The 26,179-nt window shown below is 39.3% G+C and overlaps 1 protein-coding gene across 50 annotated transcripts in view; it reads left to right on the top strand.

Moving 5' to 3' along the window:
• The window catches only part of PLEKHA5 (pleckstrin homology domain containing A5), a 238,586-nt gene that overhangs the window by 133,478 nt on the left and 78,929 nt on the right, over window positions 1-26,179 (top strand). For 23 of the 50 annotated variants that reach the window (XR_013522445.1, XM_078338253.1, XM_054237933.2 and 20 more), the window contains 6 exons: window positions 3,182-3,254; window positions 8,571-8,671; window positions 11,639-11,754; window positions 12,047-12,064; window positions 16,922-17,389; window positions 25,665-26,130. Coding sequence is in view for 49 of the 50 variants with exons in the window: in XM_078338253.1 (XP_078194379.1) it covers window positions 3,182-3,254; window positions 8,571-8,671; window positions 11,639-11,754; window positions 12,047-12,064; window positions 16,922-17,389; window positions 25,665-26,130 (1,242 nt within the window). In the remaining variant the exon portion in view is untranslated. Of the gene's footprint in view, window positions 1-3,181; window positions 3,255-8,570; window positions 10,473-11,595; window positions 11,755-12,046; window positions 12,065-16,921; window positions 17,390-25,664; window positions 26,131-26,179 lie in introns of all 50 variants that reach the window. The other 27 variants (XM_054237944.2, XM_035255218.3, XM_078338257.1 and 24 more) reach the window with 3 other exon arrangements.

The raw sequence follows: 26,179 nt of genomic DNA, 5'->3' as shown, positions 1-26,179 counted from the left end.
ATCTGAGTTCGAGTCCTTGATATCCTTATTAATTTTCTGTCTCATGGAGTCTAAGTCTCTATGTATCTGGGTGTTAGGATCATTAGCTCTTATTGTTGCATTGATCCTTTTATCACTATATCTTTGTTGCTTTAAAATCTATTTTATCAGATGTGAGAATTGCAACTCCTGCTTTTTATTTATTGATTTATTTTTGCTCTCCATTTGGTTGATAAATCTTTCTCCATCCCTTTGTTTTGAGTCTTTGTGTATCCTTGCATGTGAAGTGGGTCTGGATGTAGCATACCGTTGGGTTTTGGCTGTATCTTTTGATTGGGGGATTTAGTCGAGTTAAATTTAGGGTTACTGCCATTTGATGTTAACTGGCTGTTTTATCCATTCGTTGATGCAAATTCTTCTTTATGTTGATGCTCTTTACTTTTTGGTATATTTTTAGAAAGGCTAATCCTGGTTGTTTCTTTCTATGTGTAATGCTTCTTTCAGAAGCTCTTGTAAAGAAGGCCTGGTGGTAATAAAATCTCTGAGTACTTGTTTGTTCATAAAAGATTTTATTTTTCCTTCAGTTGTGAAGCTTAGTTTGGCTGGATATGAAATTCTGGGCTGAAGGTTCTGTTCTTTGAGGATGTTGAATATTGGCCCCCACTCTCCTCTGGCCTGTAGGGTTTCTGCTGAGAGATCTGCTGTAAGTCTGATAGGCTTCCCTTTGTAATTAACCTGACCTTTCTCTCTGGCTGCCCTTAGTATTTTCTCCTTGGTTTCAACCCTGGTGAATAACGATTATGTGCCTTGGGGTTGCTTTTCTTGAGGAATATCTTTGTGGTGTTCTTTGTACTACCTGGGGTTGAATATTGTCCTGCTTTGCTAGTTTAGGAAAATTTTCCTGAATAATATCCTGAAGAATATTTTCCAGCTTGGATTCATTCTCTCCGTCACATTCAGGTACACCTATCAAACGTAAATTTGGTCTTTTCACATAGTCCCACATTTCTTGGAGACTTTGCTCATTCCTTTTTATCCTTTTTCTCTAATCTTGTCTTCTTGTTGTATTTCATTAAGTTGGGCTTCGACCTCTGATAGCCTTTCTTCTGCTTGAACAATTCGAGTGTTTAAACCTGTGCATACTTCTCAGAGTTCCTGTATTGTATTCTTCAGTTCCATTAATTCACTTATATTCCTCTCTAAGTTGTCTATTCTCATTAGGATTTCGTCAAACCTTTTTTCAAAGTTCTTAGTTTCTTTACATTGGGCTACAACATGTTCTTTTAACTCACAGAAGTTTCTTATTATCCATCTTCTGAAGCCTGATTCTGTTAATGGGATGCGCTCCTTCTCCATCAAGCTTTGTTCCCTTGTTGATGAGGAACTGTGATCATCTTTAGAGGGAGAGGCGTTCTGATTTTGAGTATTCTCAGCCTTTTTACGCTGGTTTCTTCCCATCATTGTAAATTTATCCACCTGTCATCTTTGTAATCACCAACTTTCAAATCAGGTCTCTGAGTGGACGTCCAAGTTGTTCATTCCCAGGGCTGAAATATGAGCAACCCACTGCACCGGCCAAAACAGTGGTGTTAAGACTGATGGTGCTTTTCTGCCCGGGAATCTCCAGTCTGGCTTCCTTCTTGAGTCCGTAATAAGCGGCTCTGCCTTCCCGGAGCTCCAAACGTCGGTCAGAAGGGGAACCAGTCCCGTTTACTCTGCACCGAGAGCTGCCGCGCCGAGGCGCCGGCACAACCACTGCGCCGGCCACAAGAGTCGCGCTGGCAACCCGTGGGGCCCCTCCACTGGGAATCTTCTGGTCCGTGAGCGACGAAAATTCATCTGAAAGTGTGGCGTCCTCTCATTCTCTGAGCTTTCACTGGGAGCTGCAATCCCGAGATGTTAGCGATCAGCCATCTTGGATCGTTCCTCCTGTTTAATTTTTACATGCAATTTTGCTACATTGCATATGAGAAAGTAATTTTTATTAAAATTCTAATTTTGTTTTGAGCCTGATATTTTAGTGAACTAAATTACTTGGAATTAGCTGCCAAATAAGCCCTCTTTTCTGCATGATGAGCAAATTCCAAGCTGTAGACCAAGAAGAAAATAGTTATGAAATATCTTTGTATATTAAGGTTTCTTTATTTACAGTCATTTTAAATCACATTACCTTTGGAATAATTTCAATTCACGTATTTTTGTTGTTGTTGAAGATGAACATGTTTATTAAATCTGGTTTACTAGAATGCACACAATCCTACATGGTTACAGTTGTCTCATCCTAGCAGACGTTTGTATTGAGAAGAGTGAATTTCAGATCGCTTACAAATATGAAACCAAATCAAATTTCCTTAATATATTCCTTTTACATGGTGGTGTTACTTTACGGAGACAAGTCTAGTTGAGAATATCTTAAGGCCCTAGAAAACTACCTCCAAATTTTTAATTGGCCTTTTAGTTAAGTTATGTTACACATATATCAAACATTCCTTGTTTTAAAAGTTTACTTTAAAAAAAATGCACAAGGTGGGCCGGGTGCGGTAGCTCACGTCTGTAATCCCAGCACTTTGGATGGCCAAGGTGGGCGGATCACAAGGTCAAGAGATCAAGACCATCCTGACTAACATGATGAACTCCGTCTCTACTAAAAAAATACAAAGATTAGCTGGGTGTGGTGACACATGCCTGTAGTCCCAGCTACTTGGGAGGCTGAGGCAGGAGAATTGCTTGAACCCAGGAGGCGGAGGTTGCAGTGAGCTGAAATCACACCATTGCACTCTAGCCTGGCAACAAAGCAAGACTCTATCTCAAAAAAAAAAAGAAAGAAAGAAATGCACAAGGCCAGGCACAGTGGCTCACTCCTGTAATCCCAGCACTTTGGGAGGCCAAGGCGGGTGGATCACCTGAGGTCAGGAGTTCAAGACCAGCCTGGCCAACATGGTGAAACCCCGTCTCTACTAAAAATACAAAAACATTAACCAGGCCTAGTGGCAGGTGCATGTAGTCCCAGCTACTTGGAGGCTGAGGCAGGAGAATCACTTGAACCTGGGAGGCAGAGGTTTCAGTGAGTTGAGATCGTGTTATTGCGCTCTAGCCTGAGCAACAAGAGCAAAACTTTGTCTCAAAAAAATATAAATAAATGCACAAGAAGTTAGTTTTTATTGTTTCAGAAATAATCTTTAAAAATGCTGATTTAATGCAGGACAGCACTGGCATGAAATTGTGGAAGAAACGCTGGTTTGTGCTTTCTGACCTTTGCCTCTTTTATTATAGAGGTAAGTTTACCCTAGACTATCTTAGTGTATTATTTTGTAATTGATAAGTAAGTTATGTATTATATGTATGTATTTTAAGTATCAGATACTTTTTTAAAAAGAGTATTATAATTCTGTGTGCTATTTTATTATCAACAAATAGTATCAAACGAATTTTTTCTTCTTTGACATATCATCTGAGTCTTGGGGTTATGATAGAATAAATACGGTACTTCAGACCATCGTGGGTCTGCGTTCTAGTCCAGCTTCCCTAATCTTCGCTCTATAATGCTGCTCGAGTTTGATGCGTTACAGATACAACCCTTGGTTTGATGAGGTTCTTTTCACACGTCAGTTTAGTCGGGTCTAGCTTACGGTTCCGTCAGGCACCCAGTTCTGCTCCACAGCAGATGATATGAGCACATACGGGACTACTATGAGGTATTAGCAAATGAAAAAAATAAATTACAAAGAAATATTTTCATTCTGGACGTTTTTTTGACGAAGCACTGATAACTTTTCTCTGGTTAGTAAATTATTAATTCCGTTTTAAATAAAAATCCAGAGATGTTTCTATTCATATGCCACAATCTCTGAGATACTACAAAGTTTACCTGCCAATGAAAGCCATACCTAGGTGGTGCTCTCCAGAGAAATCTGCCTCAGCTGTAGTACAAAGTCATGAATCTGGATTCTCTCTCCTTCTTCCCTACTGTAAACTTTGGTTGTAAACTGCCACAAGGAATTAGATTGTCAATCCTTGATTAATAATTTATGACTTCTCTTGAGAAGTATAAGTTAGAAGATATAACAGAGTTTTAGAAATGATTAGCAGTTTTTATATTTTTTGACTACACAAAAGACCTGTAGCAAATTTATAGTTGTGTATTGAAGCATTATAATAATTTGGAATTACTAGAATCATTTTCATCTGCCAACGGTACGAGAGAATTCCTGCTGATTCAGAATTAACCAGCCCTATAAAGTTGCATCTTGTCATAGAGTTGTTCCTCAGCCTGCACTTGTGGTATTATCTTTAATTAAACGCTAAGCTTACGCTACACTTTTCCTTAGGGGTTTTCTGACTCTTTCAGAAAGTTAGAAGTTGTATTTCAGGCATTATCCTTAAGCTGATAATTTCTCTTTTCCTCTCTTTTTCAGTATACTTATGGACTACTTATAACAAGAAAATGTTTATTATGTCTAATATAAGAATTTGTTGGATTTTTAGGGGGTGGGTGATTTTTGAGACGAAGTCTCCCTCGGTCGCACAGGCTGATCTCGGCTCACACCTCTGCCTCCCAGGTTCAAGTGATTCTCGAGCCTAAGCCCCCCAAGTGGCTGGGACTACAGGCACACGCCACCACGCCTGGCTAATTCTTTTGTTTTAGAGGCTGGGATTCCCCATGTTGTCCAGGCTGGTCTCAGACTCCTGACCTTAAATGATCCACCCACCTCAGCCTCCCAAAGTGCTGGGATTATAGACGTGAGCCACCGCACCCAGCCAAGAATTTATTGATGTTACTTTTTGGCCAAAAAACACTGAATTCCTTTTAATTTGCTATTTTTGTTGCCCAGGGAGGTGGCGCTCATCACTTTTATTATAATAGGAAAGCTTTTTTTTTTTTTTTTTTTTTTTGAGACGAAATCTTGCTCTGTTGCCAAGCTGGAGTGCAGTTGTACAATCTCGGCTCACTGCAGCCTCCGTCACCTGGGTTCTAGCAATTTCCCTGCCTCAGCCTCCCAAGTAGCTGGGACTGTAGGCATGCGCCACCACACCCGGCTAATTTTTTCTTTGTTTTTTTTTTTTTTTGTAATTTAGTAGAGATGGGGTTTCACCATGTTGGCCAGGATGATCTTGATCTCCTGACCTCGTGATCTGCCCACCTCGACCTCCCAAAGTGCTGGGATTACAGGCGTGAGCCACCGTGCCTGGCCTCTAATAGGAGAACTTTTCATATTTGAAAAATGTGAAAGTGAGTCAGAAACCATGCTAATGGATATAAAGTTCAGAACAGTGGACACTGGGGAGGGCTGAACATAGTACCGATTGGGTACTGTGCTATCTTGGAGGCGGATTCATTCGTACCCCAAACCTCAGCATCACGCAAGTTACCTCCGTGACAGATCCACCTGTGTACTTCTGAACCTATAATAGAAGCTGGGGGAAAAAAAAAAAAAAAAGCTATGCTGAGTCCGAGATTCCTCATTATTAACCACTTGCATTTTACCTGCAGTGTATTTATTAAGTTTAGTAGTTTCCATGCAGGAGGAATATAAAAAAGAAGAAACTGTAGAAACAAGAGAAATATCATTTAACTCGCTTCAGATGACGACTCTGCAGATTGTTGGAAAGAAGTATTTGATATTATACATTTTCACTATGTTATCAATAAGAAATGTTAGATTTTAAGTTAAAATAGTTAGATTTTAGTGAGGTGATCATAGTAGCCTGTATATATTTATTTGCATGTTTACTATTTGGTGAGTACTCTGCTAAGGCTGAGGCAGGAGAATCACTTAAACCTAGGAGGCGGAGGTTTCGGTGAGCCAAGGTAGTGCCGTCGCACTGCAGCCTGGGCAACAAGAGCAAAACAGCGTCTCAAAAAAAAAAAAAAATGGAAAAGATAGATTAAGGCACAAAGGGCATTTGTTTGCCATTCTAATGAACTGTATCCTGAATGCAAGAATAATGATAGGACCAGGAATACAAGTTAGGAAAATCACTCTAGCGCTTTAATTAGAAGCCAAAAGACCAGTTAACAGTGTTGGAGTGTTCCAGGTTATAAATGGCAATTGTGATATTTACCCAGCTGTGACTGCATGCATTTTTTGTCTTACTCCCAAATATCTTTAAAACTAAGTAGAAATGGAGAATCTAAAATGTCACTTGAATCCAGTAAAATGTTGAGATTCTTATGGCTCCTGTCCCAGGTCATGTTCCCCAGGAAGCAAACTCTGTGATGGAGATTAATATGTAGAAAGCTTTTTGGAGAGTGTTGTTCTTGGAACCGTCAGCCGTGGCAAAACGAAGGAAGGAAGAAAACGGCAGAAACAAAATGGGCCGCCATGCACTCTCAGAAAGGCCTCTGCTGACCCCATAGAGAGTTCTTTCATTCCACAGACATTGCTCAGAACTCATTCTTCGTCAGTCTGTGAGGCACTCTAGGTGATAGAAACTAGGACCGAGCTTAGGTCGGGCTTGATATAGAACTAAACAGAAGAATGCTGTGATTAGGAGCAGTTTAAGAAGCTGAAGAACTCGGGATAGTCATTTGACAGAAGATGAAGTTTTTTTATATGCTCTGTCTTTAATTTTATATAATAAAGGCAGTATTTACTTAATGCTTCACTCTCTGTGCCGAGTTTTTTAATGTGTATTAAACCCTCATTTAATCCTCATAACAATCTTTTGAGGCAAGTCCTATTATCCCCAATTGTATAGAAGAAAAAACAGATAGGAAGCATTAATAATGTGCCTAGGATCTCACAGCTGGTTAGTGTTAGGCAGGAAAACAACCTCAGGTAATCTAGGGAAATCACCCTTTGCCATAGTGCCTCTGTCTATCCTGAAGAAGCTTTAGGAAAGATGATTTTATCATGGGACATAGAAGGATGTGTTATTTGGTTAAAATGATTTTTTAGTAAAGATGACTTCATCAGCTGTTTCCGATGATACCCTTTATATAAACATAAACATAAAATTGAATTCAAAATTAGGATGTGACTTATTCTTTTAAATTGTCATATTCTCCATAATTCATGACTGCTTTCCAACTCTTTTTAACCTTTCGGACTAAATCTATACTTTTGTTCATTCTTATACGTATTAATGAATTGTACCAGAATGAGCACAGAATAGTAAAAACAAAATTTTGTTCCATTATTATGAGAAAAGCTATTAAAAAAAAGCCTCCATTTAATAAAACTTTTTCCCTTCTGGATGTTTTGCCAGAAACATTCTAAATGTTTAGAGATGAGGGAAAAATAGATAAAATCCCTTGTTAAGTTTTTGATAACTAGGAAAAAAAAATCACACACAGCAAGCATAATAAAAAGAACTACCTCCCGTCGATGGTTTCTCCTTGGTGAGTTTGTTAGCCTGATGACACAGCTTTATCAACTCCTCTTACGGGTCCATAACAGGGAAGTACGTATTTCAGTTTTCGTAAACGTCTCTGCCGGCGAGCAGCAATTAATGATGTGAATCTGTGCTTTGTCAAGATTAATGTTTGTCATTTTCCTAGGCATGTTTTCTGTGCTTGCCTTGGCCTGTGATTTTGCCACACTACTCTGTTGTACATGACAATGACTAGTAAAATCAGACCTTCAAAGTTAGATATTTTAAAAAGGATGTAATAGTTTGAAATCTGTATTCACTATACTCCAAGAATGTTATGAAAAATAAAAATAAGGCCAGGCGCGGTGGCTCACGCCTGTAATCCCAGCACTTTGGGAGGCCGAGGCGGGTGGATCACGAGGTCAGCAGATCGAGACCATCCTGGTCAACATGGTAAAGCCCCGTCTCTACTAAAAATCAAAAAATTAGCTGGGCGTGATGGCGCGTGCCTATAATCCCAGCTACTCAGGAGGCTGAGGCAGGAGAATTGCCTGAACCCAGGAGGCGGAGGTCGCGATGAGCCGAGATCGCGCCATTGCACTCCAGCCTGGGTAACAAGAGCAAGACTCTGTCTCAAAAAAATAAATAAATAAAAGAAAAATAAAAATAAAAAGTAAATATCTATTCACAGGTGTCTTCATTTACTCAACAAATTTTTTTGAGCTTCTACTACTGTCGTTGTGTCTTTATAGAACTTACATTCTAGTATGGAGAAAAAGATAACAAGCAAATAGCTAAAACATACAGCATGCCGGAGGTGTCGGGAGTAGGCTGTGGTAACATCCCCAAGGGAGAGCAGAGAAAACGTTAATAAATAGCATTTTAAAATACAGTAGTCAAGGCAGGCTTCCTGGATGAGACCTCTGAGCAAAGCCTGAATGACGTAACCCACAAAGCCGTGTGTTTGTCTGGGGTTAGAAGGTTGGAGATTTAAATCCTATCAGAAATGAGGGTTGAATAATGCCATTACTGATATACCAGTATATTTGCAGTGAATGACGTGTAAAGGGGCTTTGTAGAATGTAGTCTATATACCAAGGTATAAATCCTTGCGCTATTTGATATTTTCACTGAAAACTTTATAAAGAGGTGCCTCAACATGAATATAGTTCATTGATGTACAGGAACCTTTGATTTGGCAAAAATAGATCTTAAAGAATTTACCGTGCATCGTGAGAACATTTAAAATTCTAATCAGATGTTAACTTCCCTCTTAGATGAGAAAGAAGAGGGTATCCTGGGAAGCATCCTGTTACCTAGTTTTCAGATAGCTTTGCTTACCTCTGAGGATCACATTAATCGCAAATATGCTTTTAAGGTAAGGAAATAATACAGTTTTTAATTCTGTGTTCAAAACTCGCATTGGTTAAAAATGGATGTTGAACCATAGATTATTACAAAAGCTATTTTAGTTATAGTGATTTTTATATTTAAAATATATTAATTAATGGTCTTGTGGTCGTATAGAAGAATGTCCCTCTAATTAGGAAGCACATGCTAAAATATTTAGGGGTCAAGTGTCTTCGTGTGTATGCTTTCAAATGGTTCTAGATCAAGCAAACACGTCAGAATGCTAATAATTGATAAATACAATTATGGATGTCCTACCGATTATTATAAGTTCTTTCAAGGTTACTATACGTTTGAATTTTTTTTTAATCCAAAAATGTTCCACTTCCTAAGGGTTTGAATTTTTTAATAATAAATTTTGGGTCTGGACACCGCTGCTGACCCTGTAATTGTAGCACTTGCAGAGGCCAAGGTGGGAGGACCACTTGAGTCCAGGAGTTGAGGACTAGCCTGTCTCTAAAACAAACAAACAAATGACTATACTAGCCAGGCATGGTGACTAGTCCCAGCTACACAAAAGGCTGAGGTGGGAGGATAACTGGGCCTGGGAGGTCAAGGCTGCAGTGAGCCACGATTACACCACTGCAGTTCAGCCTGGGCAACACAGTAAGACCCTGTCTCAAAAAAAAATTATTCATAGGATAGACACAGTGGTTCATGTTGTTATCCTAGGGCTCTAGGAGGCCAAGCTGGACAGATAGCTTGAACCCAGAAGTTCAAGACCAGCCTGGGCAACATGGTAAAACACTGTCTCCACTAAAATTAGAAAAATTGGCCAGGTGTGGTGGCATGTGTCTGTAGTCCCAGCTACACAAAAGGCTGAGGTGGGAGGATCGCTTGACCCCAGGAGGCAGAGGTTGCGTTGAGCCAAGATTGCACCACTACACTCCAGCCTGGACAACAGGGTCAGACCCTGTCAGAAGAATAATAATAAATATGGAGGCAGAGTACTGTAAGAGACAACAGTGTTTTCAGTAAAGGTACAGATATGTATATATATGCCCAGGCGTGGTGGCACATGCCTATAATCTGTAATCCCCACTTGGGAGGCTGAGGTAGGAGAATTGCTTGAATTTCCAGGAGGCAGAGGTTGTGGTGAGCCAAGATTGTGTCATTGCACTCCAGCCTGGGCAATAAGAGCGAAACTCCATCTCAAAAACAAAATTGTTATATTAGCCAAGGAGAAAAAGAACAGGGAAGGTATGGGGGTGAGGTTAAGGAGTTGGTTGGGTGATGGATGGCCTCAATGAGAAAGAAAGTAATGTAATTTGAGTGAAGACCTGAGGATAACAGGGGAGTATTTTCATATTTAAATTACCTTCATCAAAATAAGCTTTATCAACAGTGTAAACCAGAAAAACATAATTAAATATTTTATGCTGTTATAACAAAGGTTAATAGTTTGAAAACTTAAAATTATAAGTTTATGAAGTACACATGTAGAGGTGCATGATATTAGGACTATTATTTGGTCATGAATTTAAAATTCATATTGCTTATCAATTTAGCAAGTGTTTATTAATTTGTGCTATTTGTAGGACTTTTTTTCTGGGTTTTTAAGACTCTTAAAAAAATACTACAATGTGAAAATGGCAATAAAAGTGACCATGCCTCGGAAGTATATTGTTTGGTTTAGTTTTAATTTTATCTGTAACAAGAATAGTAATTGGTTTTTCAATTTCTCTCTTGTGTGGCTATTGTTTCCTCTGAATTTATGAGCTGCTTTACTGCTAAGCTTGTTGACGTTGACGCAAATGCATGTCAGAATGGTAAGTAGAAACTTTACAGGCAATTACTGAACACAAGCGTGGAACTTAAAGCTAGAGTGGGTATTTTTACTTTGACATCCTCTGGTAAATATTTCCATTTGGCTGACGGCGAGCATGGGTGGGGTTTCTTAGTGTCTTGAGTCAAGGCTAGAACTGGCTCTTCTTAACACCAGCCCAGTGTTGCTCACATTGATCACAAATATGGGCAGTGATCTTTATTTTTTCAAAATCCCGCTCAGAGGGTCCAGTAATACTTTGTAGGTGGTTTTAATAATCTTAACGTAGAACATTTGAGCTATTTATTTAGGAACAGCTCGAAAAGGAAACACCATTTTGGATCATTTGTAAATCTTTTGTGTTTGGGTGTAGACATCTATAAAGAATTCTATGAAATACTTATAAAATACAGCAATGCTTTTTGAGGCCTAAAGAAATTGCTAATGCAGGAGGGAAATGCCTTAACATGTACATTTCTATGAATTTTGTTGCTGTTTCCTTGGAATATTATTGAATAAAGAGGTGTGGCCAGGCATGGTGGTTCACACCTGTAATCTCAGCACTTTGGGAGGCTGAGGTGAGCAGATCACTCGAGGTCAGAAGTTCGAGACCAGCCTGGCCAACATGGCAAAATCCCATCTCTATGAAAATATAAACATTAGTTGGTCATGGTGGTCCATGCCCTGTAATCCCAGCTAATTAGGATGCTGAGGCAGGAGACTCACTTGAACCCAGGAGGCAGAGGTTGCAGTGAGCCAAGATCGCACCTATACTACACTCCAGTCTGGGCAACAGAGTGAGACTCTGTCTCAAAGAAAAAAAAAAAAAAAAAAAGGAGGTGTGAATTGCAGTAAATGGAAATTGCTGGAAATGTGGGGATGGAAAAGGCACCACTAAATCATGCCTCGCCTCCTTTTTTTCCATGCTCTTTTTTTTTAAATTTTAGAGTGTGCATTCAACTTAAAGGAAAAGAGTGAAGTCAAGAGAAAAAAATTAATATGTTAATAGTTATATTTTTTTCTTGATTCATTTCTGTATCTCATAAAAGATAAGCCAACCTTCTCTGGAATTTGATAGCCGGGATCTGTGTGAGGAATGACTTACCTTTTTCCTCTTTCTTTTACAGAATCCTGTATTTTATTTAAAATGATCGTGTCATTTACAATCAGGCAGCCCATCCAAACATGCGGACCTATTATTTCTGCACTGATACAGGAAAGGAAATGGAGTTGTGGATGAAAGCCATGTTAGATGCTGCCCTGGTGCAGACGGAGCCTGTGAAAAGGTAAAAGCTTGTAGAGAAAATGATGGTGATTTCCACTTCCATTTGATTCCATGCCTTGCAAGTATTTCACTGTCATGGCACATATCATTTTAATAGTCATGGTATGAAATCATTTTTTCCTCAGAAAGCAAGGATCAGTTCTTGTTCTGAATTAAATTAATACACATTTTGTTACTTTGCAGTACCACCTACATTTTATTCCACTTTTCTTCTTTATTCATTTTCACCTATCAGTGGACTGGGGTGAATTCAGAATCCTAACATTCAAACTGAATGTTCTTTCTTCTTACAGAATTACCTTTAATTTCCGGTGAGTACATTTTTAATTGTTACCTTAATGCTACGCAGATTTTTATCCTTCAATATGGTGTTTTTAACATTCTAAATCTTAGGAGAGAGTTTATTTTTATGAAGTTAATTTGTGTTTTTGTGTAATACTATGTTGATGTTTCTAAAGTGTAATAAATTACAGTAAGAAATTTTGATAGTTTCTTCAACATTTCTGATTAATTTTTGTTGTTTTGTGATGAATGTCTCCAGAAGATAATTCATCAAGCATTTAGATTATTTCCAAATATATCCACTTCTTGAATTGTACCTTTTTTATATTGAAACTCCACTACTCAGATTCCTTGATAATACAGATAAGTGCTGTTAAAATTGACCCATGTGTTTTTCCCTGCTTGAAGAAATGAATCATTTTAATATTCCTCTGATTAGATATATTTAATACGTCTAGTCAGAGGAAATCTGTTTCTCAGACTACATAAATACAAGTAGTGTAATTGTTGTTTAAAAATATGTATTCCTGGCCGGGCGCGGTGGCTCACGCCTGTAATCCCAGCACTTTGGGAGGCCGAGGCGGGTGGATCACGAGGTCAAGAGATTGAGACCATCCTGGTCAACATGGTGAAACCCCGTCTCTACTAAAAATACAAAAAAAAAAACTAGCTGGGCATGGTGGCGCGTGCCTGTAATCCCAGCTACTCAGGAGGCTGAGGCAGGAGAATTGCCTGAACCCAGGAGGCGGAGGTTGCGGTGAGCCGAGATCGCGCCATTGCACTCCAGCCTGGGTAACAAGAGCAAAACTCCGTCTCAAAAAAAATAAAATAAAAATAAAAATATGTATTCCTATAATTTGAAGAAAAAAATACGATGCAAATAAATTTTTCTTTTAATCAGGGACAGTTGAGCACGTATCTTATATAAGAAAGATGGTAATGTGCAAGTTGAGCCTTTTTCTCCTCTTCTCAGGAAATGAGGGATTATATAAATGTAGTCCTTTGTTTTTCTTATTCTAGTGTGCATTTTAATAAAGTCTTGGCTTTTTGGCTAAAAGACTTAGGTTGATGTTGTATATTTGTGCTATTTTTATAAATATGAAGTCTAAATCAAGTTACCCAATCAGTAATAATTAGAGCTGGGGAAAAGCTGAAAGGAAGAGAGGGTCTAGGATGTAGTTCTAGGGCATCTATTTTTAAGAAAAACCACCTTAGTCATATGCATATTCCAGATTGAGAGCAGATAGAAGGAAAATCTGTTTTTGGAATTACATGTGTAAAAATTATCTGTATGACATAAAGATGAGGTGGTTCGCGCTGATAATGAGAAAACGTGTAGGTGAAAAGAATTCATTTAAAATCTTCAGACTGAGCACAGTGGCTCACACCTGTAATTCTAACACTTTGGAGGCTGAGGGATCATTTGAGCCCAGAATTTTGACACCAGCCTGGCCCACATGACTTAACACCATCTGTACCAAAAATTAAAAAATTAGCTGGGCATAGTGGCACACACCTGTAGTAGTCCTTGCTACTCAGCAGGCTGAAACAGGAGGGTCACTTGAATCAGGAGGGTGCTGTAAGCTGTGATTGTGCCGCTGCCGTCCAGCCTAGGCAGCTGAGTGAGCAGAGTGAGACCCTGTCAAAAAAACACAAAACTTCAATATATATATATATTTTAAGAGATGGGGTTTCACCATGTTGGCCAGGCTGGTCTTGAACTCCTGACCTTGTGATCCACCCATCTCAGCCTCCCAAAGTGCTGGGATTACAGGCGTGAGCCACCACGCGCGGCCAACTTCAGTACTTTTAACTTCAAAACAAAATGTTTAGGGAATTGTTTAGAAATCTGTATAATAATTAATATTTATGTCCAAATAATTTTAATGTTGTGTATACTTTTCTCAGAATTTCAACTTGTTTCTACTTTATTTTATGAAATTTACCACTCTAATAATTACTCATAGTTTGGGAAGATGAAGATGACGGTTATTTGGCTTGGCTTTTGGCAACCTGATAGTTCACCTGACAGTTCACTGGTTGTGTCCTTACGCAGTTTTCAGCCAGCTGTGTTGGTTAATTAATACCACCTGTGTGCCCAGATTACAATCCGTCATCCTGGAGAAATTACATGTTTTTTCCTACTCCTAGCTCTTGGCATTTTTATCCCACCCTATTAGATTTAGTCATTCAAAGTGAAAGTAAGTATAGGGAGATTCTGCTTGCTTGGTTTTAAGGTAGTGCACTCATTGCTTTATGGCTCAAATACTTAAAATATTTATTAGAACATATCACTTGAGAGATGTAGCATGCAGTTTTTAACTTGCGAGTTCGTTTTCCCTAACTTTTATAAAGTATTTCACCTATTCACCACAGTGTCATAGTCTCATAGTGTACAGATCATTGATAGCCAGAAAAAGAGAACTAAGTATAATATGGATTCTCTGAATAATTTCCATCTCTAAGCCCATTATTTTCATTTTGTATATCGCAGTGTATTTCCTGCAGTAACTTAAATGTCACTTTTTAAAATTAGATCACAGGTTTACGTTACTTACGGTACCTTAGCGTACTTTTCGGAGTCAGCTTTGTTCCATTTAGGGAAAAGTCTTCACATGTGTCTTTTTGACTATTTTTTCAATGATAAATCTTTTTGGGGGGTGGAACACACCACAGTTTTAATTTAAAATAATGCATTTAGGCAAAGCATGGTGGCTCATGCTTGTAACCCCAACAATTTAGGAGGCTAAGGTGGGAGTACTGCTTGAACCCAGAAGTTCAAGACCAACCTAGGCGACCAGTGAGACCCCATCTCTAAAAAAATTTAAAAATCAGCTGGGTGTGGTGGTGTATGCCTGTGGTCCCAGATGCTCGGGAGGCTGAGACAGAAGGATCACTTGAGGCCAGAACGTTGAGGCTGCAGTGAGCTGTAATCATGTGACTGCACTCCAGCCTGGGTTATAGAGCAAGAGACCTTGTCTCAAATAATAACGATAATACTCATGATGACAGTGATATTAATAGCTTTAGATAGACTACAGTAAATATGTTTTAAAAATCTCTTCAGTTAATTTATGTTTAATGTTCAAATTCCTACCCTCCCAAGTAACATGGATACAAGTGCTTTTAATGTAAATTTTCTGACTTTTTTCTCTTCTTGTTTTGAGATGGAATCTCACTGGATAAAAGTCTCCCAGGCTGGAGTACAGTGGTGTGATCTCAGCTCACTCCAACCTCTGCCTCCCGGGTTCAAACAGTTCTCCTGCCTTGACCTCCCAAAGTGCTGGGATTACAGGCGTGAGCTGCCGTGCCTGGCTGAGTTTTATTTTTCAAGAGAAACAAGCTCATAACCTATCTTAGTTAATTTTCCCAACGTCTAATATCACCTCTAATCTAGAAGCTGTGGTTTATGTCTAACTGAAATAAATGGATAGTTCATAAGTTTAAGAAAAATAATCACCTTTTTTTTTTTTCATTTTTTTGTGTGAACATATTCCAAACTTTTAAGTATCTTCATCTATCATGGATTACAGATAATATGTATATAGATCTACATATTTTCCACACATCATAAACATTGGCAGCAGTACCATACCTAGTTTCTGATAGAAGCATTTTTATTTATGGGAATATGGAGGGTTGACTGGCTCCTGAGAGGCCTCCTAGAGTGACATGATCTTGGCAGTTTTGTGCAGGTTTAGACACTTAGCTTGATCTTGTCAGAGCCTGGAAGTGATTAGGCTCAGGGAAAGACCTAGAATAGTGAGTAATACAACTGTCAAGTGGCCTAGACAGAGGCTGTTAACTGGCACATTCTTTCAGTGGGCAGGTGGACATGGGATGCCAGATTCGAACCCAAGGTTGCTTGACATGATGGAATTACACTGGTCATAAGGTCTGTGCCAGCCACTTAGTCACAGATGCCCTCTGATCTTGGTGGCACAATTATAGCCATTTACCAAAGAGGAAGCACGGGCACTTTAAGTGTTCTGTACTTGGCCCAAAGACACAGCTAGTGAGAACAGAGTTGCAAGCTGGGCATGTGCAGTCAGGCTCCAGGAGCTGTAAAATCATACTGAGTTCCCCTTGAATACAGACTAGAAACGTTCATCATACGGTTCAGATCTTAGATAGCATCAGGCTGTAATTTCCTGTTGCAGCCGTTTCCATAACCAGAGTCACGTTTGTCTGATGAGTCAACAAGGAGCTAATCCTGGCTGGCAGCCATGTTGATGCTTTCAAGGGACTAGCTACTATGGTCCTTTAAGAGTAGATTTTGTGGACCGGGCGCGGTGGCTCACGCCTGTCATCCCAGCACTTTGGGAGGCCGAGGCGGTTGGATCACGAGGTCAAAAGATCGAGACCATCCTGGTCAACAAGGTGAAACCCCGTCTCTACTAAAAATACAAAAAATTAGCTGGGCATGGTGGCGCGTGCCTTTAATCCCAGCTACTCAGGAGGCTGAGGCAGGAGAATTGCCTGAACCCAGGAGGCGGAGGCTGCGGTGAGCCGAGATCGCACCATTGCACTCCAGCCTGGGTAACAAGAGCGAAACTCCGCCTCAAAAAAAAAAAGAGTAGATTTTGTGATTTAACTGTCATAAGGCAATCTTAATTTGCTTTATTTTCAGATTCCTAATGATGGGAGCACACATCACTTTTTACCCTCCAGTTCTTGATGTTTTCTTTTTTCCCTTTTCTGTTTATACATTCAGGGGTGTTGGCTTGAATGTTAATGCCACATCATTGGGTATTTGTGTAGACATGTTCACTGTGACCCTTTCCAGTCCTCTTGCCCCCACCCCCATAAAGGATAATTTTTTCTAGATTGAATCCCAGAAGTAACATGGGCATTATTTCATCTGTGATTTTCTTCTCTGATTTCAGAGTGGACAAGATTACATCTGAAAATGCACCAACTAAAGAAACCAATAACATTCCCAACCATAGAGTGCTAATTAAACCAGAGATCCAAAACAATCAAAAAAACAAGGAAATGAGCAAAATTGAAGAAAAAAAGGCATTAGAAGCTGAAAAATACGGATTTCAGAAAGATGGTCAAGATAGACCCTTAACAAAAATTAACAGTGTAAAGTTGAATTCTCTGCCTTCTGAATATGAGAGTGGGTCAGTCTGCCCTGTTCAAACTGCACACTACAGACCAGTCAGCTTAAACAGTTCAGAGAACAGAATAGTCAACGTCAGCCTGGCGGATCTTAGAGGTGGAAATCACCCCAGTACAGGGCCCTTATATACAGAGGCTGATCGAGTCATACAGAGAACAAATTCAATGCAGCAATTGGAACAGTGGATTAAAATCCAGAAGGGGAGGAGTCATGAAGAAGAAAGCAGGGGGTAAGTATCTATCTTGTCATTTGAACCCAGGTTTCTTTGATGCTGTGTTGGTGTAGATTGGTTTCTGAGCTACTGATTAAAATATTGACTTAAATTGTGCTTTAGCTGTTACAGCTTCATTGTATGCCATATCTTTTGTTTATGAAGATCAGATATAAGTATTTATTTTCTGTCTCTTATTTTCTGTCACCCAACTTTGCTAGTGGCAAGGAGTCATCCTACCTGACCAAGCACAAGAAAAGGCTTGGGTTATAGGTAGAGATTGCATTTATTTGGGAGAGGGAGGGAGTAAGCCCTATCCTCCCAGCCCACCCCTGTCATTATCACCTCTTCTCTGACTGTCCTCCATTACCATGTTTCTGCAGCTTGGTGCAATGCAAGGATCTCCTGAGACAAGCAGTAAGGAGGCTGTGAAGGCCTACAGCTCTCTAATTTTCAGTCTTATTCTTGGGCTTTTTGAAAATCAGAATGTACATAACTAAGTATTAAATTCAAGGCCAGGTACAGTTGCTCATGCTTGTAATCCCAGCACTTTGGGAGGCCAAAGCAGGAGAATCATTTGAGGCCAAGAGTTTGAGACCAGACTGGGTAACCTAGCAAGATCCCGTCCCTGTAAAAAAAATTTTTTTTAATTAGCCAAACATAGTGGTGAGTACCTGTAGTACAAACTACTTGGAGGAAGTTGAAGTGGGAGGATTGCTTTTGAGCCCAGGAGTTGGGGGCTGCAGTGAGCTATGACTGTGCCACTGCACTCCCGCCTGGGCAGTAGAATGAGACCCCAACTCTAAAAAAAATAAAAAGTAAATATATTTATGTGAGCATTTGTTTTTGCATGCACTTTTTCGTAATACATTTATTTTACAACTAATATATGCTAATTGTGGGACCACAAAGTAAAATAATGAAAAGATGTACGGTCCAGGTTCTCACAAAGATAATTCTCTAGTAGAGGAGACGTTAAATAAGTAAATGCAATTTATTATGATAAATACAATGAAGGCAGACCAGGGTGCTGTAGAACAACACATTTCAGGGCAACCAACACAATCTTAAGGATTCAGAGTCCAGGAAAACCTTTCCGGAGGAAGCAAAACACAGCTGTGATACAAAGAATGGCATGCACATTACGGCTCAGAGGTCCAGGGTTGATAGAGAACAGAATCAGAAGAAATCCAGTATGGCTTGGTTGTAACTGGGGAAATAATGAGTGAAGAACAAGGCTAGAGAGATAAGCCAGGAGCAATATATTCAGATTGGTGTCTCAGAAATCTGGACAATAAATGGAGAAAGTTTAAAAGTTACTTTAGTGATTGAAATGAGAAGAGGAAGAGGATGTATGCTTGATTGCAAACTAGTCTAGCTCACGATTAAGTTTAGTGCTGGGCATGGCGGCTTGTGCCTGTAATCTCAGTGCTTTAGGAGGCCAGGAGTTCGAGACCAGCCTGGCCAAGATGGTGAAACCCCATCTGCTAAAAACAAAGATTAGCCAGACATTGTGATACTTGCATGTAATCTCAGCTACTCAGGAGGCTGAGGCAGGAGAATCTTATCTCGAAACTTGGGAGGCAAAGGTTGCAGTGAGACAGGATCACGCCACTGTACTCCAATCTGGAGTTCAGCGAGACTCCATCTCAAAACAAAAAATTAAGTTTGAGTACTTGAGGGAAATCAAGAATGACACCCTGCCTTTTTGGCCTGGGCAACTAGGGTGCTTTGGTGCTTTTTACTGCAAAGAAAAGATTTGGGAAAAGAAAAGATAGTGGTTGGATGGGTTATTGAGATAATGCATATGTTAATTAGCTTGATTTAGCCATTCCACAGTTATATATACGTATTTCAAAACATCATGTTCACCATAAATATAATCTTATTTGTCAGTTTTCTTTAAAAAGAAAACTGACAAATGCTCAAATTTACCAGTAATCAGGGAATTGCACATTAAAGAACCAATTAAACATTATTTTTCACTTACTAGATTGACCAAAATCATAAATAAATGAATGAATGAATGCACGAATGAATAAATAAGATTACTTAATGTTGAATGGAATGACAAATATGAATAAGCTTGTATATTACTAGCAGTAAAATAATACAATTTGATTAGACAGAAAAGAAGCAGGAAGTAGTTCTGGGAGGAAAAAAATGAAAGGGTGTTTGGAAATACTTGGAAAAGTAATGAGTTTTGGGAAAACAATAAAAATCCAAATCAGAAGATTTCCGAGTCTCTGCTCACCAGGTTAAATCTCACTTCAAAGAAGAATCCCATTTCCAAAAGGTCATACTTTCTTAAGTTTAAAAGTATATAGAGAGATTCAACAGATATCTGGAAATTAGAGGATTTTCTTAAATTGTTAAGCATAATTGCTAGTTTTAGGTTCCTTTTTGAGAGTAATGAATATTAGTAAAGTCTTTCTGGGACTTCTTTTGGAAATAGACCAACAGCTTCTGAAGGCTGGTTTCAGGTTATTTTGAGCTACGATTTTCTCTCAGTCCCTCTTACGTTTTTGGGTTAACTGTTATGCCAGTTTGTATAAATACTGTTATTTAGATGTTCTTTTGAAATTGCATGTGTCCACTTTGGATCATAGGAAAATATCATCTGTGTTATGAAAACTTCATCATAAAAAATAGTTTGTAGTGTTTTATAATGAAATGATCTTTTCATTGGTGGAAGGAAACGTAATTGTAATTCAATGTATAATTTATTTTTTAAAAAACTTTATGAAACCCTTTCTTTCACTATTGAAGTTCTGATAGGAAGAAAAAGGTTTACTATTTAGTCAAATAGTAGATCCCTGCATCTGTGAACAAAGCTTTAGTTTAATTCTGAGTGGCAGGCGCTGTTAAGATGCACGGTGCCTTAAGTCATTGCTCTGCATGGCAGAACCACAGGGACAGGATGTTTATGCTTGGCAGGCAGCTGCTGGTCAAAGGGGCACTAAATCTGATGAAGGGGCTTAGAGTGTTCATTTCTTAAGCTTTCGGTTAAAAGTAAATCACACTTTGCTTAATTTGAATTTCTCTGGGGAAAAACGTCACTAAAGAGACTTGTAGTTTTGAAAAACAGGTCTCGAAGTGCTAGAAATATATGGGATAAAAATACATTTACTTAATAATAATTTAATTTTTAATTAAAATTCCCCAAATGTAGTTCCAAAGATGCAGAAGAGCCTTTTAATGTCATTAATTAACCAAGCTTACTGAAAAAATATATATCCTACTATTAATGATCATATGATAGGTTGACAGTTCAGGTTCAACATATATCTCTACAACAGGGTCCAGCTCACACGTTAGGGATACTTCAGAGCACTTGACAGAAGTGTTTTAGGGTAATTACGTTTTTGAACTGTAATTTGCACATTTGTTTATAGGCAATTTTTGGTGTGTTTTAGATTGATAATGTATATCCTCTTCCTTATATGTTTCTGTGCGATAGCTCAGTGCTTAATCTCAAGCTTTTTGCATATTAAGCCCACTGTAGTGTTTCTTGAATTTACGAATGACAAACTGAACCAAGGTGTGTCAGGCTCAGTTGCTTTAGTACTGGGGCAGCCTCTTTGATGGAATCAAGTCTCCCTAACTGACATATTTGTACATAGTCATGGGGTCACCAGCTCTGTACCTTTTCCAGTTTCTGACTTTTGTGTGATCAGAGAAACCGAAGGAGGGGAGGAAGACCAAGCAGAAACAAAACGTGAAACAGCTGTGAAGGGAAAGCCTCAAGGAATTGAACTCTTTATAATGGAGACATATATTTTTTTTTTTTGAGACGGAGTTTCGCCCTTGTTACCCAGGCTGGAGTGCAATGGCGCGATCTCAGCTCACTGCAACCTCCGCCTCCTGGGTTCAGGCAATTCTCCTGCCTCAGCTTCCTGAGTAGCTGGGATTACAGGCACGCGCCACCATGCCCAGCTAATTTTTTGTATCTTTAGTAGAGACGGGGTTTCACCATGTTGACCAGGATGGTCTCGATCTGTTGACCTCATGATCCACCCGCCTTGGCCTCCCAAAGTGCTGGGATTACAAGATTGAGCCACCGCGCCCGGCCTTTTTTAAAAAAAAAAAACATAGTGTCACTCTGTCGCCAGGCTAGAGTACAGTGGCACGATCTTGGATCACTGAAACCTTCACCTCCCGGATTCAAGCGATTCTCCTGCCTCAGCCTCCTGAGTAGCTGGGACTACAGGCATGCACCACCACGCCCAGCTAATTTTTGTATATACTGGTTATATAAGAGAAATTGGGTCTCTTTCTCCCTCACTCTACCCCTGAAGGCGTTGGGTGCTTGTCCTAAATGCAGTGGATCTTGTCTGGACGCATTTTGTTCAATTTTGAAGAGCCTCTTTTCTAGTGGAAACATTGAAATCCTGAAAAACAACCAGCACGATGAAGGAAATTTAGCTTAGGAACAATGGTTGAAGTAATTAGAAATATTTAACATACAAAATGAGGCATAGAATTTGGAGCTGTAGAATAAGTTTATGATGCAGTCATCTTCTAGATGAGAAAAGGGGATCCCAGTTTCAGTTGGCCATTCAGCTAGATTTTGGTAGCATATAAAGGGCTCTCTGGTACTGTAAGATTATATCCTTCCTAATTTTATACTGCCTTTTTATTTTTAACTAAGTCACTATGATATATGAGCATGATTGTTTAAAAATAATATATCTTTGGCAAAATTTAAAAATAGAGGTTTTTTAAAAAAATCAATCCAAAAGCTTAGGTATCACTGGCATAATTAAGAGTGGTGCTTTAGAAAGTAGGAGAGCTGCATTTGAGTTCTATCTAGACCTTGAACTCTTTCTGTAACCCCAAGTATGATCTCTCGGACCAGCATGGTGGCTCACGCCTGTAATCCAAGCACTTTGGAGGCCAAGGTGGGCGGATCACCCGAGGTCAGGAGTTCAAGACCAGCCTGACCAACATGGTGAAACCCTGTCTTAAAAAATAATGATAATTATTATATATATATATATATATATATATAGAGAGAGAGAGAGAGAGAACTTGGCTTTCCTGATTTTTGATCAACTACTTTTCCTATGTTACTGTATCTTTAACCCATGAAGAGAAGGTTTATTTAACATGAGATTTTTCTCTTAGTATAAAAGTAACATAATTTTACTACCCCAATAGACCCAAATTACAGAGGTATTTAATTAATTGTTTGCCTCATAATCCAGAATGCACTCAATTCATCACATCTAATCACAGTGAAATCGCTCTCTTTTTTTTTTTTCTGAGACAGAGCCCTCCCTCTGTTGCCCAGGCTGGAGTGCAGTGGTACAATCTCAGCTCACTGCAACCTCCACCTCCCGGGTTCAACCAATTCTCCTGCCTCAACTTCCTGAGTAGCTGGGGGTACAGGAGCATACCACCACACTCGACTAATATTTTCTAGTTTTTATAGAGATGGGATTTTGCTATGTTGAACTCCTGACCTCAAGTGATCCACCTGCCTTGGCCACCCAAAGTGCTGGGATTATAGGGGTGAGCCACTGCACCTAGCCTGAAGCCTTAACAATAATATATCGGTATTTGTGCAGTGTTACTGACAAGTCTTTGGGTCAACAGAGAGCTCTTACATGCAGATTATCAGCGAAGGAGTCCCAGATTATTAAGAGTATGGTCAAATAATTTTCCCATCAGATCTTTAATCCCTTGTGGTCCATGTAATCACCAGTATCTCTGACATTTTTCCAACCAGTAGGAGCCCATATGATATTAGGAGAAAGTTGTTAACTAAACATTGAAAGAAGAGATCCGGAAACCTCAGTTTGTGGAGTCTCAACCCTTCCACATACTTGGTTCATTGAATATGTTGACTTTTGTGTTAGGATGTACATTTACGCCCATGGAGATGATAGTATATGATGAATACTTGTAATCTAATCTTCCTTTTTCTTTTTCTTTATTTTGGGGGTGGGGTGGGGGAGGGCACAGAGTCTCTCTGTTACCCAGGCTGGAGTGCAGTGGCATAATCTCAGCTCACTGCAACCTCCATCTCCCAGGTTCAAGTGATTCTCCTACCTCAGCCTCCTGAGTAGCTGGAATTACAGCCATGCACCACCATGCCTGGCTGATTTTTGTATTTTTAGTAAAGGTGGGGTTTAACCATGTTGGCCCAGCTGGTCTCGAACTCCTGGCCTGAAGTGATCTGTCTGCCCCTGTCTCCCAAAGTACTGGGATTACAAGCGTGAGCCACCGCACCCAGCCTAATCTTGCTTTGTCTAATCTAGATTTTCTTGTGGTGGTGGTTGTTAAAAAGTTATGTTTGGGAAAAATAAAAAATTTGCCAGGCATGGTGGCATACACCTGTAAACCTAGCTACTTAGGAGGCTGAGGCAGGAAAATCACTTAAGCCCAGGAGGTCCAGGCTGCTATGTACTCCACTGCACTGCAGGCCAGGCGACGGGGTGAGAACCTATCTCAAAAAAAAAAATTATGTTCATATTTAGAATCTGAATTATATCTACACTTCTGTTTCTAAAGGGAATAGATGGCCAGGCATTCATGCCTGTAATCCTGGCAGTTTGGGAGGCAAGGGGAAGCCGATTGCCTGAGCTCAGGAGTTCCAGGTCACCCTGGGCAACATGGTGAAACTATGTCTCTACAAAAGTACAAAAAATTACTGGGCGTGGAAGCTGGTGTCTGTAGACCCAGCTGCTCAGGGGGCTGAGGCAGGAGAATCGCTTGGACCTGGAGGGTGGGCTTTGCAGTGAGCTGAGATTGCACCAATCCACTTCACCCTGGGCGACAGAGGGAAACACTATCTCCAAAAAAAAAAAAAAAAAAAGATTATAGGAAAACAAAAATGCTAACTTTACACAGAGTTTTTAATTGACTTCTTTTTTCTTTTTTCTCTGGCTCCCCTACCTAACTTTAAAAAAAAGTTTTTTTATCGTGGATTTCACCTAGCATGAAGTTGGCTCTGTGATAGATTTATAAATTCAAAGAGTGTGTTTATCAAAGTGTTTTTTTTTAAAATAGTAACTGAAATTATATTCTTTCATTTTTGGAAATGGTAATATTTTGTGCTTAGTAATATGCAGTTACATATCCAATTCCCAAAATTAGCATTTTAAAAGAATTATACTTTGCATGCATAATGTACATGAAGCATTTTTAGATTGCTTTAAAAAGCCCCCTGAAAAATATTCCACCATCTACGAAGTGGAATATTAATTCCTATGCTGGAAACATTATAAAATTGCTTAGATTGCAGATTTATATCTGAAATATTGTGATATTTAAGTATTTTATCTTTAAATAATAGAATTCTGAGCTTCAGCTTCAAGTCATTTTTATGTTTCAAGTTAGGAAAAGCTATGAAAGGAAGTTATTCCTTCAAACCCAATGTACTGATGTATCTACTCTCATAAATAACCATGCTTCCTGAAAGAAAACGTACAACAGAAGAGTCAACAGTCAGCATACACTTGCAGTAATTTATTTCCTTTGTGTTTATCAAAGTGGTATGACTCTATGGGTTTTACCATGTGGTATAACTTTCTGCTCTGTGGGTATAACTCACTTTATATTTCCTCGATACGTAGATGAAATATACATACATTCCATCCATCCTAGTCCTCTGATGAGATGTGTGAACATGAGAATTTATTTTTGTAAAAACAAATAAAATATAGGGACAGAATTGACATGAGATTTTGAACATTCTTATTTCTCAAGTGAAGAATAATACTCTTTCATCTTCAAACTATACATTGTGTGAAACTAATAGTCTTTTGTGTAATTGATATAGATGCTGTTTGTCAAACAGAATTTCATAAAAAGATTAAAGTCTGTTAATAGTTTATACCTCGTATGCTATTTCGGTATTTAAAAATATATATATTCTAGGCCGGGCATGGTGGCGCATGCCTGTAATCCCAGCACTTTGGGAGGCTGAGGCAGGTGGATTACCTGAGGTCAGGAGTTCAAGACCAGCCTGGTCAACATGATGAAACCCTGTCTCTACTAAAAATACAAAGATTAGTCAGGCGTCATGGAGGATGCCTGTAATCCCAGCTGCTCAGGAGGCTAAAGCAGGAGAATCGCTTGAGCCCAGGAGGCAGAGGTTGCAGTGAGCAGGGATCAAGCTATTGTACTCCAGCCCGGGTGACAGAGTAAGACTCCATCAACAAAAAACATATATATATATATGTATTCTGGTGTATATTTTATGTACTGGAACAAAAGAAATGTACACTAACTTAGAATATAAATAACTCTCCTTCATTTTTACATTTTAATTATTTTTTTATTTTAGAGTAATTTCCTACCAAACATTACCAAGAAACATGCCAAGCCACCGAGCCCAGATTATGGCCCGCTACCCTGAAGGCTATAGAACACTCCCGAGAAACAGCAAGACAAGGCCCGAAAGCATCTGCAGCGTAACCCCTTCCACTCACGACAAGACGTTAGCACCTGGAGCGGAAGAGAAACGGAGGTCCATGAGAGATGACACAATGTGGCAGCTCTACGAGTGGCAGCAGCGGCAGTTTTATAACAAGCAGAGCACCCTCCCTCGACACGGTTCTTTGAGTAGTCCCAAAACCATGGTTAATATTTCTGACCAGACAATGCACTCTATTCCCACATCACCTTCCCACGGGTCAATAGCTGCTTATCAGGGATACTCCCCTCAACGAACTTACAGATCAGAGGTATCTTCACCAATTCAGAGAGGAGATGTGACAATAGACCGCAGGCACAGGGCCCACCACCCTAAGGTAAAATAGCCGCTGATTTTATGTTAAGTCACTACTTTATAAATGCTGT

This window comes from Callithrix jacchus, chromosome 9, assembly GCF_049354715.1.
Source record: "Callithrix jacchus isolate 240 chromosome 9, calJac240_pri, whole genome shotgun sequence".
Classification (NCBI taxonomy): Eukaryota; Metazoa; Chordata; class Mammalia; order Primates; family Cebidae; genus Callithrix; species Callithrix jacchus.
The sequence above is the reverse complement of the archived record's forward strand: the minus strand, read 5'-3'. Positions and strand labels throughout refer to the sequence as shown.